The sequence below is a fragment of the Hypanus sabinus genome, chromosome 3 (genome assembly GCF_030144855.1).
Source record: "Hypanus sabinus isolate sHypSab1 chromosome 3, sHypSab1.hap1, whole genome shotgun sequence".
Taxonomy (NCBI): domain Eukaryota; kingdom Metazoa; phylum Chordata; class Chondrichthyes; order Myliobatiformes; family Dasyatidae; genus Hypanus; species Hypanus sabinus.
Genome location: NC_082708.1, coordinates 57,009,981 through 57,028,593, shown reverse-complemented (window position 1 = coordinate 57,028,593; position 18,613 = coordinate 57,009,981). Strand labels below are relative to the sequence as shown.

The 18,613-nt window shown below is 39.8% G+C and overlaps 1 protein-coding gene across 2 annotated transcripts in view; it reads left to right on the top strand.

The window, feature by feature from the left end:
* The window catches only part of LOC132391345 (uncharacterized), a 57,378-nt gene extending 40,705 nt beyond the window's left edge, over positions 1-16,673 (top strand). Inside the window, exons 6-8 of one of the 2 annotated variants that reach the window (XM_059964402.1) lie at positions 2,176-2,271; positions 3,356-3,493; positions 12,786-16,673. In XM_059964402.1, the coding sequence (XP_059820385.1) occupies positions 2,176-2,271; positions 3,356-3,493; positions 12,786-13,021 (470 nt within the window). In that variant the 3' untranslated portion in view covers positions 13,022-16,673. Of the gene's footprint in view, positions 1-2,175; positions 2,272-3,355; positions 3,494-9,333; positions 9,654-12,785 lie in introns of those variants that run through there. The other variant, XM_059964403.1, reaches the window with a different exon arrangement.
* Positions 16,674-18,613: the final 1,940 nt, after the last annotated feature.

Below are 18,613 nucleotides of genomic sequence, written 5' to 3'. Positions count from 1 at the left end.
CCCACGCTGCAAGTCTCCCCTTCACCACGCCACCGATGTTGTCCAAGGGAAGGGCACTAGGCCAATACAGCTTGGCACCGGTGTCGTCACAGAGCAATGTGTGGTTAAGTGCCTTTCTCAAGGACACAACACACTGCCTCAGCAGAGGCTCGAACTAGCAACCTTCAGATCACTAGACCGATGCCTTAGCCACTTGGCTACAGGTTGCTGTAATTCCTGGTGGCAGCTGCAAGTGAGGACATGGCTCAGATGGAGGGGATCATTGCTAATAGATGCAGCCTTGCTGAGGCAGCTCCTCATGCAGTTGCTTTCAGTGATGGGAAGGTCTGTGCCCGTGATGATAGGACTCCTAGGATTATGTAATCTGCAGATTTGGAAACTATACCCTGTGTAGCCATGTACAAATCATAAAACATATATATTAAGAGTAATGTTGGCCCTGGGGAACTGCACTATACACTTCTTTCAATCCTGAGAAGAAAATTGCATTACTGCTCTGTTTCCTTGTAACTAATTTTCTAGTGATGGTGACACAATGGGTTTTATTCCATGGCCTTCAATCTCAATGGCACCTGAGCTCTTAAAGAGATATACAGTCCTTGGGCATCATCCCAGAATCTAATGCAGGGGTTCACAACCTGGGTTCACGGGCCACTTGCTTAATGGTATTGGTCCATGGCATAAAAAAGGTTGGTCCTAAAGATATTTGTATGTTTATGGTCAGGCTCTTTCTAATGTCTCCCCTTCCCTCCACTCAGCAATTTACAGGACCTTGTCCTAGACCAAGTGAATCCACTTCTAGCATACATAGCACTTCAAATATGGTCTAGTGAGCATCCTATGTAACTGAACAAAAGCCTTCATACTTTTATTTTAAAATTTCTTGTGCAGGTGTAGGTAATCTTATCAGTGCTACAATGTCCCTAAAAAGTGTTGCTGTCGAATACAAAGGAATGTCTCTTTTCTGTATCCATCTTCTAGCCCACACGTTAAATCTCCTGATCAGTCAGATTCTGTAGTAAACATATATTTGAGTAATAATCCAGAAATCAGAAGAGTTGAATATATTCCCATCTGCAAGAGGCTGTCTCATGAACAGACATCATGTGATATCACATGAACAGAGAGTTATTCGATACATCTTCACTGCTTATGAATTAAACAGTCAGCTTTTATCCATCTATTCAATTCAAGTACATATTAGTGGAGTTCTCCTTCAAAATCCATCTTAGTCCACAACTAGTGTGCAACAGATTACCTGTGAGGAACCAGGGGAAAAGTAGGAAAGGTGTTGGCATCAAAACTTCTTCTTGAACAATGTGACAATTTCACACTGCCAGTTTGCACCCAGATGAAAAAAAACGCAAAGAAATATTGAAGTAAAGAAATAAACAGTTACTTCATCATTTTCAAATTTAGATCATGTTGCTGTTAAACTTGCGGTGGCTTTAATTTAACCGAATTTAATTTAGAGATACCGCACAGTAACAGTCCTTTCCAGCCCAATGCACCTGCACCATCCTATTAGAACCCCTGTGACCCATTAGCTGTATAACTTCGCAATTTGGGAGGAAACCAGAGCATCCAGAAGAAATGCACAGGGAGAGAGTACAAACTCTTTACAGACAACAATGAGAATTGAACCCTAATCACTGGCACTGTAATGCTATGTACTGACTCCTATGTTACCGTGTCATGCCTTCTTTAATAGCTTTTAATATCTGGTTGTAGTTATTTAAATATATGTGCTTTCACTGGAATTGGCATCAGACTGTGCAAGCAACATGATTAATTGAGCTTTTAAGAGTTTGACGTGATAATTGACCCAAGATTTCCAGATCTAAGTTTATTTGTCATGTGTACATCAAAGTACACAATGAAACGTGTTGTTTGTGTTAACAACCAACATCCCGAGGGTATGCTGGGGCAACCTGCAAGTGTTGCCCCACATTCTGGCAGTAAACACATACCAGCGACAGAACTTGGACAGAATTCCCAGGAAAAGGTTTATTTCCAATTAAGCAGTCCATTTCCAATCGTGAAGCCATTAAATAGTAAGGAAACCATGAGCTGCTATGCCAACTTCCAATCCCGCTTTTAATGTGGTATGCCATTGATATTGTGGACTTGTTGTTTAAGTGATTCCGAAATTGATGTCTTGCTTTCTCCATTTAGTTTACCAACCACCTTTAAAATGCTGCGTGCATGCCTTTCATTCCCCATTTCCAAACGTTGAAGGGAGAACCACGAAAGAATTTGAATCCTCAATCTGTAAGTACTTTTCATTAAGCAAACTATTATATAACACGCAATAAGGAGTATTTTTCTTACATAACAGCTGGTATTTGTGGCTAGCTCAGCGTTATCAGATGGAGCAATATTTCAGGTGTCTACATTCATAAATCAAAGAGCTTTACATGTGAATTAAGATGACTATACACATTCACTATTTACCGCACTCTTAAGGCTAAGGGTTTAGTCATTTGCCCAGCAGATTCTTCTACCATTGTTCTCTGAGTTTGGGCAGACATCTCTGGATGGCAAAAAACAGGTTTAGCCTCGCAGAACAACATAAAAAACAGGTTTTGTAAAAAGCATTTGCTGAAACCTGAAAAAAGCTACAAATTAAGTAATACAAATAAAACATTGGCTAATACATGTCTTACTGCCTCTGCCCCCTCTCTCTTTCCTCTCTCTCTCTCCATCTCCCACTCCCCCTCCCCTTCCCCACCACCTTCTCCTCCTCCTGTCTCCCCCTCTCTCCCCGTTTTCTTTCCTTCCTTCCATTCCTAGACCTTTCCCCCACTGCTGCAGTTAAATATCACATTCTTCATCTCTCCCTCCCTCTCCCTTTCTCTCCCTTCCACCCCCATCCCTCTTCCTCCCCTTTCTGCAAAAATCAAGATATTCTGTTGACAGCTTATTACAAGTTACCAGCTTATTCTTTATGTACTGTTGGATATTTCTTCTGTTATGTACACTTTGATGTCAATGCCACCTTACTGATAACTCATTGACTTGGTGGCATTGTCACATAGAGGGATGCTTCATAAAGAAACCCTGAAGAATTTATTTTTTGGTTTGATGTTTAAATTGTTGAGTACTGATGCTGAATCTCCACAATACTTCAGGATAAGAAGTGCAGTCAATTTTTGATTCACCATGTGTCTTGTATTCTTGCTGATGGTATTTGACCGTACCTGAAGGAAATAGTTAGTCTGTACTATCATGAGGTGACATCTTGCTCACCACTGCATTTTACCATTTTACTTCTTACAATGAGTCAGTTTGTTCATTTGCTAGTTGCTGCACTAAATTTTATTAGACTATTAACACCATGTGCTTGTTTTTCTAGCGTACCGTAAATTGTGGAGTGCACTGATGTTCTTGGGAGTAACATTTGTAACAATTGGATTCCTCTGCATCATCTACTCTGCATGCTGTGAGAACTACAACATGTATAAAACAACTGGAGTAATATTCTTGATTGCTGGTAACTGAAAGTCTTATATATCTCATTTATTTACACTTCAAACCTTCTCAAATATTTTCACATTGGTTCATATTGTTTGCTCTAAATCTTTTGTGAAAAATATGACCGCTTCATATTTGAGTACAGTGGATTTGGGACACATCGAGACTAGTACATTCTGGCCGAAATAAGCGCATCCCTTGTCATGTACATGCAACCCTGTCCTTAAGATAATAGCCTACTGACTCCCCCTGAACCTCATCATCAGAGAGAGCTGTTTCTTTTAAAGCTGCAATCTCAGGATCTCAGTTTTGTTCCGCTATAAATTCTCTCCTGGACAAACATAAACATTTCTCATGAGCCTTGCTACTCAAATCCTCTTGAAACATGATCAGTAGAAAAGTCTCTGATAAATCATCATGATCTGAACCCCTATATTGGCTATCATAGGCATCAAAATCCCCCTGCCCAGAACTACCTGCGTTATCAGACTTTTAGTCATGTTTCGGATTACTGCGCATGTGGTTAAATATCAGTATCCAGGTGTGGATCGTCAGCAGCAGGCTTGCTTGTTAGCTGCACTGCCGGATAAACATCACCACCTGCAAGGTTATTACCAACAGCACGTCCACATTCTTCATCGGTAATTCAGATTGTACCCCTATCTTAACAGGTCCTGATAACAATCCACAATTCAAAATCGCCTTATGCAAAGGTACCGACACAGTCCCCTTTCCAATACCTTTAACAATATTTACTTGGTCAGTTTTTGTCTTGGCACCAAATTTCAAAACACTGTCCAATATCAGTGACTGAAAAGCCCCAGTATCTCACCAGATCCTCCCTGGGAGTGGGGTTGACCCCTCCTTTATGGACACAAACCCATCTGAGACAAACCGAACGACTCCCTCCTGATTCGTTCAAACCACACTTCCTTGGTCTCAACTGTCTCAACTGTCTGAACACAAGCATTTGGGGTTGCCTCCTTTTCTTTTTCTTTTCCCTTCTTCAGAGCAAAACAATTAGACGCCACATGACTGAGCTTCTTAAAAAAGTAACAAGTAGGACTGGGAAATTTTCCCTTAGACTGCTTCCCTACATCCCTACTTTTGTCACTAGTCTCCAGCTTACTTTCTGGTTTAGCCTGTGGGTTATCCTTGCTACTCTTTAGGTAGACCTTATTGGGGAAAAACTTAACCTTATGGGTTAAGGTAAACTGGTCTGCTATCTTCGCAGACTCTGACAGGGTCACAGCCTCATTTTCATCTAAGTAAATCCTTATTTCAGCAGGGATGCAGTTTTTAAATTCTTCAATCAAAATCAACTCTCTCAAGTTGTTAATATTCTCATTCGCCCCTTTTGAGGTACACCAACGATTGAAGTACACCAGATTCTCACAGGCAAACTCCACATATATTTGGCTCCCAGGCTTCCTCAAATCTCTAAACTTTTGTCTGTACGCCTCCAGAATCAACTCGTAAACCTTCAGCACTGCATCTTTCACTGTGTTATAATCAGTTGCCTCTTCAAGTGTCAGGGCAGAATACGCTTATTGGGCCCCCCTTTAATTACACTTTGTAACAAAACAGCACACTGGTCCCTTGGCCACTGCTAATTCTGGGCCACTTTTTCAAAATGCAGGAAGTATTATCAACTTCTGCTAGGTCAAATGGAGGTACCAGCATGATTTCTCGACTGACAGTAAACCTATCACCAGGGTCTGGCACTTGACCTCTTTGCTGCATTCTCTCCCTCTCGAACTCTCTGTTTTTCTGCCTCCTCAGCCTCCTGCTTCTTCTGCCCCTCTGCCTCTCTAGCATCATGCTGCCTCTTCCTTTCTGCTTCGTCCACCTTGAGCTGTTTTAGTTGCAACTCATGTTGTCTTTGCCTATCCTCAGCCTCCATCTTCAATTTTTCTACCTGAAGCTGAAGCTCAGCCTCAGTAGGTTTACTTTCAGCAAACATTTCCAACACATCCTCATTAAACTGTCCCTCGGTTATAAAATGCTGTGCTATTAATATCTGCTTCTGAGCCTTCCTCATTTTAGTGTTCACCTTAAGCTTTAATTTTTGAGCAACTTCCCACAGCCCAACCCTCATAGCACAATCCAATGCTTCAGGGGTTGCTTCTGCCAGAAACCTACCAGCCTCAACCTCCATTGCTGCTGATTTCCCACTCAAGCAAATCAAAAGGGATTTTCCCCAATCAGATCAACCATTAATCAATCAAACCCCCAACAATTTTAAAATGGCTCCAAACAATTTGTTCGTATCTGGGACGAGCAACCCAGTTTATGTTACGTACACACAACTCTGTAAAATTATCAGCAGCAAAGGAACACACCTGGAGTCTGGTTCTGCTCTTAACAAAACACTATTTTATTAGTAACTACATCATATAGTAACTTAAACCAGGCAAATCAAGAGTTAACGGTGTTATAGGTGTAAATGTATAAATCCCCAAACTTCTTCAAGCTTAGGTAGGAAGTGATACAGTCTTACGATGGTGTGGTAAGGAAATTCAGTTCAGACCACGGGATTGCAGTGAGAGGGAGATCTGTAATCCTCGTAAACAGGTGTCATCGATCCTCCTCGATGTCCTCCAAATCTTCCAAGTTAGACAAATGTGACCAACTTTAGAGTGACATCTTCAAGTGATAATCTACCAACCCAAGCAAGGGTTGGACACATCGGTAGACGCCACAGGGTCGCCCTTACATGCACCGATAGTCACGGATCACTTCCTCTTAATTGATCCTCAGCCCCACCCTTGTGGGCACAAAAAGTTCAGCGGCATTTCCGCCACTAGCCTTCATGTGTCAGCGTGTCCTGCGAAAGAGACAGTTGCGCTTGTTTAAATACAGGTGTGCTGAACACCAGCCGTCCATCATGTAGCTCCTCCCCTACCCCTCTCTCTCAAGGGCAGTCCATAATGAATAAAACTTAAGATTCCATCACACTCTAATTAGCCAATATTTTAAAAAGGTTTAAGAAGACAAGCTACCATTTAACTGTGTAACAAATTACATATGTAAGTGAAATATAGTACATTTAGAATACTACCTATATGACTACAGTAGCATAAAACTGTGTATTAGTTCCTAGTAGTTATCAATGGAGGAATTCTTCCAGAGTATGCTATCATGTCCTTCTAATTGACTGTAAATGAACAAAATCAGTGCGGACACCTAGTGCAGATGATAGACTGCCTTCATACAAGACTTTCAATGATTGCATCTAACAAATCTTCACTTCCATTGTAACATTCAAGATGATTGTTGATACCTTCAAATTCTTTGCAATGCTTAACTTGTTTCATTTTCACTCTTGTTCGTTTCTGGCATATCTAAGCCTAAATATTTGAAACGCAATGTGCAAAACTGTTCTGAACTGTCTTGCTGCTCACTTCTCACTAACAATCAGTGTCAAAAATCACTGTACTTTGAACACAAGCACATGCAACTAGTACTATTTAGAAACTGTTCACTCCAAGCACGGTGCAGTGTCTAGCAGCCACACAAGTACTCACGACTGACATTAGTTAGAAACTGTTCGGTGTCAGCCTCCATCCCAATTAAGTGACGTAGTGGCAAAAAAATGAAGACAATCCCAGCCATTTTCTCGATTTGTTTTTGTTCTTTAAAAGTTGTCTGAAATAAATGGTTGCCCTGATTAGCCGATGGCCAAAGTAACTGGGATCTACTGTGTTGAAATTCTGGCATGGGCTACTCATTCCACCAGCTTAGGTATTCCAGAACTGTTTCTCATGGATCTACAATCTTTCCTAGTTTTTTCAGTCTACAATTATTTTAAATTCAATGCCAAAGTTCAATGTAGTACTATTAGTTCCCCAGAAAGTCAGACTACGAAATGTTTCATATGCAAAGCACTGCAGAAGTGCTTTCCTGGCCATTGGATCGCACTGTTTACCTCATCCATCAAGTCCGCTAGAGCCGACTGCACATGTTAGGACAGGCATGAGGTCCCCCAGCTACCGTCATCTGAGTTAGGGTGCCTGTTGAAGTTGCTGTCACATGCAAACAGCTACTTGGAGCCACACGTGAGAGCTAAGTGTCGAGTGGGGATCAACGGTTAGTGAACTCCTCCAGAATTACACAATAAGCCTCTTCATAAGAGGTGCTACCCCTTCCTGGATGTCTGGTACACTGGGTGAATTCCTTTGTCATTCAGAAGTAGGAACAGATTTTTCTAGTACTGCAGTAACATTGGTAGTGTTCGGATTTGTTCTGTATTTCATTTAAATACATAATTTGTTAATCAGTTAAATAATAACTTTCTTTTTAAGTACTTCCATGAATCTTTGGCTAATCGGGGCAGGCACTTAATGGGGCCAAACTGTATTGGTCCCAATGTCTCCCAATTAACCAGAGCCTACTGTATATCCTTCAAAGGGTTTCTGTTTATTTGCAAGATACAATATTTAAATTTTATGTGCATTTGATCTAAAGTTCCTGCTACAGGCGATGCCATTCTATTAGCATCTATAGCAGGCAAACTACATGACTTTCTTGTCCAACAACGTTACAGTATGTCTGCATACATAGTTATAGAATATTGTAGTACTATGCTTGTCTATGCATATAGTACTCTCTATGCATTTCCACATTGCAATGTTGGAGACTACATGCAAGTTCACATATATAGTGTACAATGCATCAACCCATACTCACTGAAAATGTAACAATTACATTTTATTAAACCCATCATTCATCATAACTCAATGCATGGGGTAAGAGTGCTGAAAGATTTATGAGAATGTTGCCAGAGCTCGAGGGTCTGATTTATAGAAATGGGTTAAGCAGGCTACAGCAATATTCCTTGAAACGGAGAAAACTAAGGGGTGACCTTGTACAGGTGTCTAAAATCATGAGGGGCATAGATAAGGTGAATGCAGACAATATTTTTCACAGGAATAGGGAATTGAAAACGAGAGTGTTTAGGTTTAAAGTGAGAAGGGTGAGATTTAAAAGGGACCTGTCACTAAGAGAGTGATACATATATGGAACCAGCTGCCAGCAAAAGAGGTTGAGGTTAAGTTTAATAACATTATTATACAGATTATATTGAACAGACACAGGAATAGGAAGGGATTAGGGGAATTCAGGCCAGGCATGGCATATGGGACTGGCTTAGATAGGAATTTCAGTCAACATAGACTAATTGGGTTGAGGGGCTTGTTACCATGTTTATTACTCCAAGACTCTATGACTTAATGACAAGTCTAAGTCAACTCCTGCGTTGAATCATAAGGAATGAGGAATTACCCCATTCTTCTTGTGTTGTGCACTCTCTTTGTTGCTTCTTGTTCCATAAGAAGGTCTGGAAGGACATGTTACTCAGACCGAATGAATGACTTCAATACAGGCTTTGACCCAGTGGTGACATGTGCTGTATTTTCCTTCTCTGGTATGGGCCACTGGCATCAACTTGGAACCAGGGCACCTTGTTTCCTGATACAAAAATGTGCTTTTCCCTCACTTTAGTGTCATAATAATTTCATGTAATTTCATAAAACATATCCTTCAAGATCAGAAAGATTTCTTTGTGCTGGTAGCAATCAACAACAACCTTGTCAACCTTGGTTCACAAGCATTGTTGCAGGGATCAGTCGATAGTGATTTGAAAAATCTTGACTGGAAAATTGATTCCATTGAATAAATTTTGCCAATTGATGGCCATTTACTGCTGACTATCTTACTCAGCATTCATTTGTAATTGGGCATGGGCGAGGTCCAATTTTATGAATAAATTTGATTCTGATTTCTCTGGTACTAGTCTTGTGAAGTCAATTGTGGATGTTTATCATCTACAGGTTGATGTAGTATGACTTCATGTTCTAGATATAACAAGATCAAAGACATGGGCCCTCTGCAACTGGATCATTGACTTCCTCATCAGGACACAACAGTCAGTGCATATCAGAAATAACATCTCCTCCTTGCTGACAATCAACACCGACACACCTCAAAGATACATGTTTAGCCTACTGCTCTACTCTCTCTACAACCATGATTGTGTGGCTAGGTACAGCTTAAATGCCTGCTATAAGTTTGTGATGACACCACTATTATCAAAATTTAAAATGGTGATGAGGAGGCATCCAGGAGCAAGATAGACTAGCTGGTTGAGTGGTGATCACAGCAAAAACCTTGCACTCAGCGTCAGTAAGGCCAAGGAGTTGTTTATGGACCTCAGGAAGGGGAAGTTGAGTATAAACAGTCCTCATAGTGGGATCAGAAGTAGAAAGGGTGAGCAGTGGGAGTCAACGTCTCTGAGAATCTACCTTGGTCCCAACACCTTGATTCAATTGCAAAGAAGTCACGACAGTGGCTATATTTCATTAGGAGTTCGGGGAGATTTGCTACGTATGTCACCAAAGACTCTTGCAAATTTCTAACGATGTATCGTGGAAAGCTTTCTAACTGGTTGCATCACTATTTGTTATGGCAGGGCCACAGCACAGGATAGAAAAAGCTGCAGAAAGTTGCAGACTCGGCCAGCTCTATAATGGGTACCAGCCTCCCCAGCATGGAAGGCATCTTCAATAGGCAATGCCTCAAAAAGGTGGCATCCATCATTAAGGACCTCCATCACACAGGGTGCCCTCTTCTCATTGCTACCATCAAGGAGGAGGTATAGGAATGTAAAGACACACACTCAACATTTCAGCAATAGATTCTTTCCCTCTGCCATCAGATTTCTGAATGGACAGTGACCTGTATACACAACCTCACTATGTTTTTTTGCTTTCTTCTTGCATTACCTATTTAATTCAATTTTTCATATTCTCTTATTGGAGTTAATAGTGTCTTTATTACGTATTGCACTTTAATGCATCTTTTCCTCTGTTAACATTTGGATTCAGTTCCTATTCCAAGGCAAAGTACCCCCAGCATTGAAACCTTTCCTGATACACTTCATGGGTCGACCAGTGATCCTGCCACCCTCTTCACTTACACGTTACTCGTCACTTAGGCATTATTCTTAAGATCCAGCTTTTATACGTATGTTGATGGAAACAATGCAGGAGTATATTATTCTCTCATTTGCTGCAGTGCACATCTGCAGCTAGTCAGCAGTATTTTAAATGCTGTCATGGGAGCAGTCAAACAGCTGTGCTGTTTGAAGTAGCCAATAGGCTGGAGGTGAGAAGTCAGATCAAAGGGAGAATGGTTTAGGACATTCTCTTCCAGCTAATTTGTTGCTCTGCTATCTGACTTCCATTGTGAGCCTGTTTCTCCTTCCCTCAGCCACTTTGCTCTTTCACCTTTTGGGAATGTGTAGAAACTTGTATCCGGTGTTACTCTGTACCGAATGTTTCCTAAGGGCTTGGTGACTCCGTGACTCCTCCCCATGGATCCAGGCAGCAGAGCTATTGGTTTGAGAAGTGAGTGGTTTGTTCAATCAGATTCCTTGCCTTCGAATGACAGTCTACATCTGTGCCCGGACTTCTGACAGGAACAGCAAAAGAATTTCCACCACATAACTTAATAGATTTTAGCAGGATGGGCTGGCAAATTGTATTCCTGCCTCCATTATTCCCACTTCCATTTTAAGAAAAGGAAGAGGAATCAACCAGCTCAATAAATGTCTTCCAAATACCCACTGCTCCTACTTTTATCTGTTGAGTAAATTTAGAAGCAACAGTGAGTGGCCTGTAAACTGGAAGTTGATCTCATGACATTGCTTAACTTAACTTTGAGATTGGTAAACAGGAAACTCTGTAAGGTCTTACAAAGTATCAGAATCTGAACCAGCATATCACTGTCATGAAATACGTTGTTTTACAGCAACAGTACATTGCTATACATAATTAAAATATATAAATTACAGAAATATGTATATATAAAAAATAAAATTACAGAAGTAGTACAGAAAGAGAAAATAATGAGGTAGTGTTCATGGGTTCATTGTCCATTCAGAAATCTGATAGCAGATGGGAAGAAGCTGTTACTAGAAACCATGAGTGTGTGTCTTCAGGCTCCTGTACCTCACCCTCGATGGCAGTAGCGAGAAAAGGTATTGAGAAAAGCACAATGGACGTAGTGTTAATTCATTAATTAGGGATGACCACAGTGAAAGATAGTACAGGCAGACCAGGCTAAAGGCCAACCTCCTTCTTCTATGGAGCTTCCATTTATTTTTAGACATTGATGATAACTTTTATGCTTGGGCTAATCTGTCAAAAATATTGGAAATACTGAACAGGTCGGGTCAGATCATATCTGTGGCAAGAAAAACAATTGACATTTCACCTAGCATGTTTTATATTAGAATTCCAACTTAGGCAGTTGTTTTGATTTTTACGTAAGTATTGATATGGTACTTGGGCTGATTCAAAAACTCATGGTTCAGAGTGTAGTTTGGTCTGCTTAATTAGATCCTGAAAAATTACAGAACATGCACATGTTTCTACCGCAGTTTGCCTGAACAGGTTCATTATTCTTTATCCTAAATTCTTCATTTTTGACTCACTGTGTGTATATACGTACTGCTGGAAAACTATATAAATAGAAGTGATTAATAACTTTCCAATGTTTAATGTATAATGTAGCAAATATTAGATATTAAATAAATATTTTACATTTTAATAATGAGAGTGATATTTACTAAAGACATCAACTAGATTAAAGTTAGCTGCTTAAAATATATCGGAAAAAAATTGCAGCCTTTAAAAAAACAGTGAAACATCAGAATCAGGTTTATTGTCACCGGCTTGTGTCATGAAATTTGTTAACTTAGCAGCAACAGTTCAATGCCATACATAATGTAGAAGAAAAAAATGATAAGTAAATCAATTATAGAATATGTATATTGAATAGAATACAATCATGCAAAAAAACAGAAATAATATATATTCAAAAATTGAGGTAGTGTTCAAGGGTTCAATGTCCATTTAGGAATTGGATGGCAGAGGGGAAGAAGCTGTTCCTGAATCGCTGAGTGTGTGCCTTCAGGCTTCTGTACCTCTTACCTGATGGTAACGGTGATAGAAGGGCATGTCGTGGGTGCTGGAGTTCCTTAATAATGGACACTGCCTTTCTGAGTCACCACTCCTTGAAGATGTCTGGGGTACTTTGTAGACTAGTACCTAAGATGGAGCCGACTAAACTTACAATCTGCTGCAGCCTCTTCCAATCCTGTGCAATAGTCCTCTCATAGCAGACAGTGATGCAGCCTGTTTTATTTTGTATAAGTTTATTTTATTAATTCAGGTTAATGTACATTTTATTTTGTATAAGTTTTACTAAAAATGTTTTAACTGAGTTCATTTTATCACCTTTGTACTTAGGTGTGTCTTTCACCGTGTCAGTTATCATGTACGCCGTTTGGATTTCAGCAGTATCTCAGATGATTGCGGGAGACATTGCTAATTGCACTTCCATTATAACCAATTTGAATTTTGGTGTAAATTATGGCTGGTCTTTTATGGCAGCTCCTTTTGCAGTATTGTTCTCTTTAATTTCTGGCTTATTTTTCATTAAAATTGCAGGTATGAATTGCAAGGAAAGTAATAACTTCATTTAAGCATTTTTGTAAACAACTATCTAAAAATAATTTAAAAAATCATAATTGTACACATTAAAATATAGCAATGTTGAGACATTATAATTTGGAGACCCCTTATATTAATCAATTTATAATCTGAGGTAATTTTAAACTGCATCTCTACATTATGAATTTTCTAATCTGCCCATAACCTTTCATCTTTTATGAAAGGTTTGCGTTCTGAGAAACTGCTGTTATTTCAGAAATATAAAAGATTGGGCAATATGCAAATACTACTTTGACGTTGCACTTTCCTATGTGCAAAGAGTGGTACACTGTTCCTTATAGTGACAATTCGATTTATAAATTGATAAGGGACTCTACAAAGGGTTTGTAACAAACTTCAAAAAGAATGTTGCTTTTAAATAATCAAAACCACAAGGTAATTTCAAACTAATTTTCTGTTACAATCATCAGTTAGTTTAAGACTGAGCTGTTACTAGTCTCAGGTGAGAAACCCTCTTTGGTTTCCTATGATGTGCATTGCTGTTGATTGAAGATCCGGTCCTTTGACTTCAAGCATTTTTGGCTACTACTTATACCACTGAACAAAATGCCGATGCAAAGAAGCAGGCAGGTTCAAGGCTTTATCTTTGATACTTTAATGTATTTCACACGTTTTGTTACACTTCAGATTCCACAATTACACTTAAGGTATTTTTATTTGCTTTATCAATGTCAAAATCTTTCTGGCCACTCTTTAACTAATCCAATCATGTTATATGTATGGTCAGCACATATGTTCGCTCTGTAGCATGATATAGTTCCATTCCACTGACCCACAGTTCATCTTTCACATTGTCATTATGGTCACTATTCTGTGATTAGCCAATATATTGAATTTTTCATAGAAATTAGAGGTTCAACAATTAATACAAACATGATATTAAACTTACCTAAGAATCTAAGTTGTATACGTGGATATGCTCAGGCAAAATTCTACTCTATTATAGTGTTATAACAGAAAATTATGAATCAAACTTTAATAAATTTAAGATTTAGCTTTAATTGTATTTATAATTATAAACTTCTAACATAGTAATTCTGCAGATGATTCAAAGATTGCTGGTGGTGTCGACAGAAGTTTGGAAAGGAAATCAGAGGGATATAGATCAGTTGCAAATATGGGCAGAGAAATGGCAGATGGAGTTTAGCCCAGCCGAATGTGAAGTGTTGCTCCTTGGTAGGTGAAATATAACCAGGCAGTACACTGTTAAGAACAAGACCCTTAGCAGTGTTGATGAACAGAGGGATCCTTGGGTTCAAGATCATAGCTCCCTGGAAATGGCTGCACAGGTTGGTAGGGAGGTTAAGAAGTCATATGGCATGCTTGCCTTTATTAGTCACAGCACTGAGTTCAAAAGGCAGGAAGTTTCCCTGAGGTGTTATAAAATATTAGTTAGGCAGCATCTGGAGTATTGCATATAGTTCTAGTCGCACCATTATAGGAAAGATGTCAAGGCTGTGGAGACAATGCAGAAGAGGTATACCAGGAACTTGCTTGGATTAAAGGGCATGTACTATAACAAGAGGGCTGTTTTCTCCGGAGTCCCAGAGACACGGGGGGGGGGGGGGGAGACCTGATAAAGGTTTATAAGATTATGAGAGGCACAGGTAGTGGCATAGTGGCATCAGCACTGGACTTTGGGGCGAGAGTTCCAGAGTTCAAATCCGGCCAGTTCCCTTGCACACTCTCCATCTGTGCCTGGGTTGAGTGTCGAGCTAGCAACTCGACTTTATATAAAAAAAAACTAGTGACGGATGGGCTCCGCCAAGTTTCAGATGCCCAAGACACGTCGTACGATGAGCAATCACCAAAAAGTTCAGTGCAAAAAGCTTGTCCTGATGGCGCCCCAATGACTCCACCAGGAATTAAGGGCATACACACACACACACACACACACACAGATGGAGTAGACAGGCAATATCTTTCTCCAACATTCAGAGGGCATATATTTAAGGGCATAATTTCAAAAGAGCTGTGAGGGGCAAGTTTTTTCCACCGTGGGTGTCTGGAATATCCTGTCTGGGTGGTGGTAGAGGCTGATACATTAGAGACTTTTAAGAGAGATGTAGATTGGCACGTGAATGTGAGGAAAATTGAAAGATATGGACATTGTGTAGTCAGAAGAGATACATTTAGTTAGCCATTTGATTACTCATTTAATTGGTTCAGCATTACATTGTGGGCTGAAAAGCCTGTTCCTATGCTGTACTGTTCTATGTTCTATGTTAAATCATTGTTACAGAAAAATACATCCTATGAAATCCTGAATGTGACTTTGATTCTTTTACAATATGATAATCATCAATTTAAAAATTTACTGCAAAGTGTTTATTTTGTATTATAGAATAATAAAAATAAAGCTCCTAATGCATTTCACAATGAAGACTACAACTGTATAGTGCACAGAATTCAACTTATTTTCTCAGATGCAATTCATAAGTCTGGGCAGTGCATTCAGTCTGTTGCTTTGGATGTCTTTTGATGAGGTATCCAGTTATATCCATTGTTAGAACTCCCTCACTCAACCCAAACACCTCAACACACTGAGAAGTTTTTCAAAACTCTCTGTTCTTTCCATCCCTACACTCTCCAAACTCAGCCACTCTTTGCCCCTCGCCAAGCAACTTACCCCTTTTATATTCCATTACCTATTAAATCTTCCTTTACACCTCCTGGGAGTACATTTAAGATTCAGATATGTTGTTTAATATAAATTTGTTTCAGGTAACATTGTATTATAACTGACTTTATTATGATGCAAACTGTAACTGCAGAGAACAATAGGAAAGTTTTGCCAAAAGTGCCATGTTCTGTTCTAGTTTGAAGTCCTGACCTGATAGAATTCCTGTTGAATAACATAAGGGTATCTGCAGGATATATCTCTATGCAATTACAAGGGTAGACAGAGTGAACAAATGGAAACCATGGATATGCAAAAAGTAAAACTATGGATTCTGAGTCACTTTTCAGACACAACAGGAATGTGGGGATCTACATGCTGAGCCATCAGGTCATGGGTGAGAAAAGGTGATCTGAAACTGATCATTTTCAGTCATAATGATCTATAATCTTATGGAGAACTACTGTAGATCTGAAAAGGATAAAAGCAGAAAGCAATGGAACATTATATACATACCTAGAGGAGGAAGATAGATACATATTACTAGACTTCGGATATAAAAAAATTTAACAACCTTGAATTACTACAGGAGCATTTTTCTTTTGGAATATGTATTTCCATGATACAAAGGTTCACCCCACATCTCATCATAGAAATGGTGGCGCTGTTTTTCTGAAAGAGATATGTATTTTTGTCTATGTTCTATATCAATCCATGAAAAGGAAATTTGAAGTGCTCTAAATATGATGTCATAGTACAGATATTTTGTATTATGTATATTTTGAGCTTTATAAAAATGAAACCATTTAACTGAGATTATTTGTATTAGACTCTAACTATAATCATGTTTAACAAAATAAAGCTGTAAACTGTTAATAGAATAATAGTTAAGTCTCAGTAGAGATTTCAATATTCCTATAAGTGCAAGGACATTTGGGCTTTGTATACACTTGTATTTATAAAGTTTAATATTTTTATAATTAAAATGTTTCTTTCATTAAACCATTAAACCAGTGTCTGTTGGTTCCTGATCTTTCCACCAGTGCAACCTGTTCATATTCGTTATGCTCCTGTGGAACAGTCATGATTTTGAACATTGCTTTCACATCGTACCTTCACTTATTCTGGTCCAAGGAGAGCATCCTGAATTTTTCCACTCTTTCCAATGCCAGGGCCCATTTTGGTAGATGCTTTATTTAACTCATATAAAACCTTCACATCTTTCATGAATCACCTGAAAACTAGACAATGCTTCAGTTGTAGCCATGCTAGTGCCTTACTGAGGTTTGATATAATTCCTTAATTTTCTACACCATGCATCTATAAGCCCACAATCCTATCTGTGTTTAATTGCTTTCTGAACCCACATTACCACTGCAAAACAGTTGCTATCATGTACTCTCAAGTCTATTTGTCTTTTACAATTCTTGTTTGTAGTTCTATGTGAGCTTACAAAAATATACCCTGTGAAATAAGGTATATTGCTGACTTCACCAATGGTAAACTTGCTTTATTAGTCGAATAAGAAAATGGTACAAATAAGAAAAAAAAAGATCACTGAAATGCAATTATGGTACTCTTTGCTGGAGATCACAAATAGTTATCCAGCTTTGCACAAGTACATGTGGAGCAACCAGACAAAAGCTGGATCAATATAGACCCTATAAAAAGTATTCATCTGCCCCCACCCCCAGTGGAAGTTTTCAGTATTGATCAGTGTGTAAAAAAAAATCCAATGTGATTCAATAAAACATGAAAACTTCTGGTGGGGGGGAGGGATGAATACTTTTTGTAGGCACTGTATTCAGAATCAGTACTATATTGATATCGGTATTTGTTTATTACAGTATTCTCACAAGTACTGAGATACAGTGAAAATCTTGTCTTGCACAGTTTTTACAGATCACCTGATTATATGGTGCATTCCGCTAGAATAAGGAAAAACTGAATCAATGCAGAATAAAGTATACAAGCTACTGAAAGAGCTAAGATGGACCCGTCCGCATAATCTACCTCGCTTATTCTTTATGTGAGGAAGATTATGCGGATGAGTCCACCTTAGCACATCAGAGGTCTCTTCAGGAATCTAGTAGTGGTGGAATAAAAGCTTTCCTTGAGCCTGGTGTGATGCACCATCAATAACTCTCTCTGAGACGTAAAGGCGAGATATTGGCTTTTATTGACTGGAAGAAGGAACAAGCAGTGGTTGACACCATACTACATCCTGGAGACAGAGAGGCCGGGCTCAGACCTCCATCACCTTTATACAGGGGCCTGTGGGAGGAGCCACAGGAGCAGTCATCAGGGGGCGTGTCCAGGCAGGTATATATAGTTCACCACATTCACCCCCCCCCCCCATTTGTTTTAAAAGAGATTCCCTAAGTGGCAAAGTTTCTTACAAGTATGTTTACAGGTTAAGTCTATCAGGTAGTTGAATCTGTCGCTGCGATCTACATAGCACTGGCTGTGATTGCACAGGCGCCGGTGGTGATTGCACCGGAGACGGTGGTTGTGCCGGTTCCGGCCTAACTGGAGGTGTCAGCCCACTAGGCGTCAGTGATCCCTCACGCGTGTGCGAGGCACCTGGTATATACGTGTACGAAACGCCTGGTATAGGAATGTCGTGAGGAGTCTGTGTAGGGCTTGATGTGCGCGGTGTCACCTCGGGTACAGGGTTCATAGTTACCGTGAAGTGTTCGGGGTAGTGGTCTGCTGCTCCTGCGGGTGCCAGGTTGCGGATGGAGACCGTGTCCTCCCGCCCATCAGGTAAGACCACGTAGGCATACTGGGGGTTCGCATGTAGAAGGTGAACCCTCTTGACCAGCGGGGAGTATTTATTACTCCTCACATGTTTCCGGAGCAGCACTGGCCCTGGGGATGTCAGCCAAGCTGGTAGGGTGGTCCCAGTGGCAGACTTCCTGGGAAAAGAAAAGAGGCGCTCGTG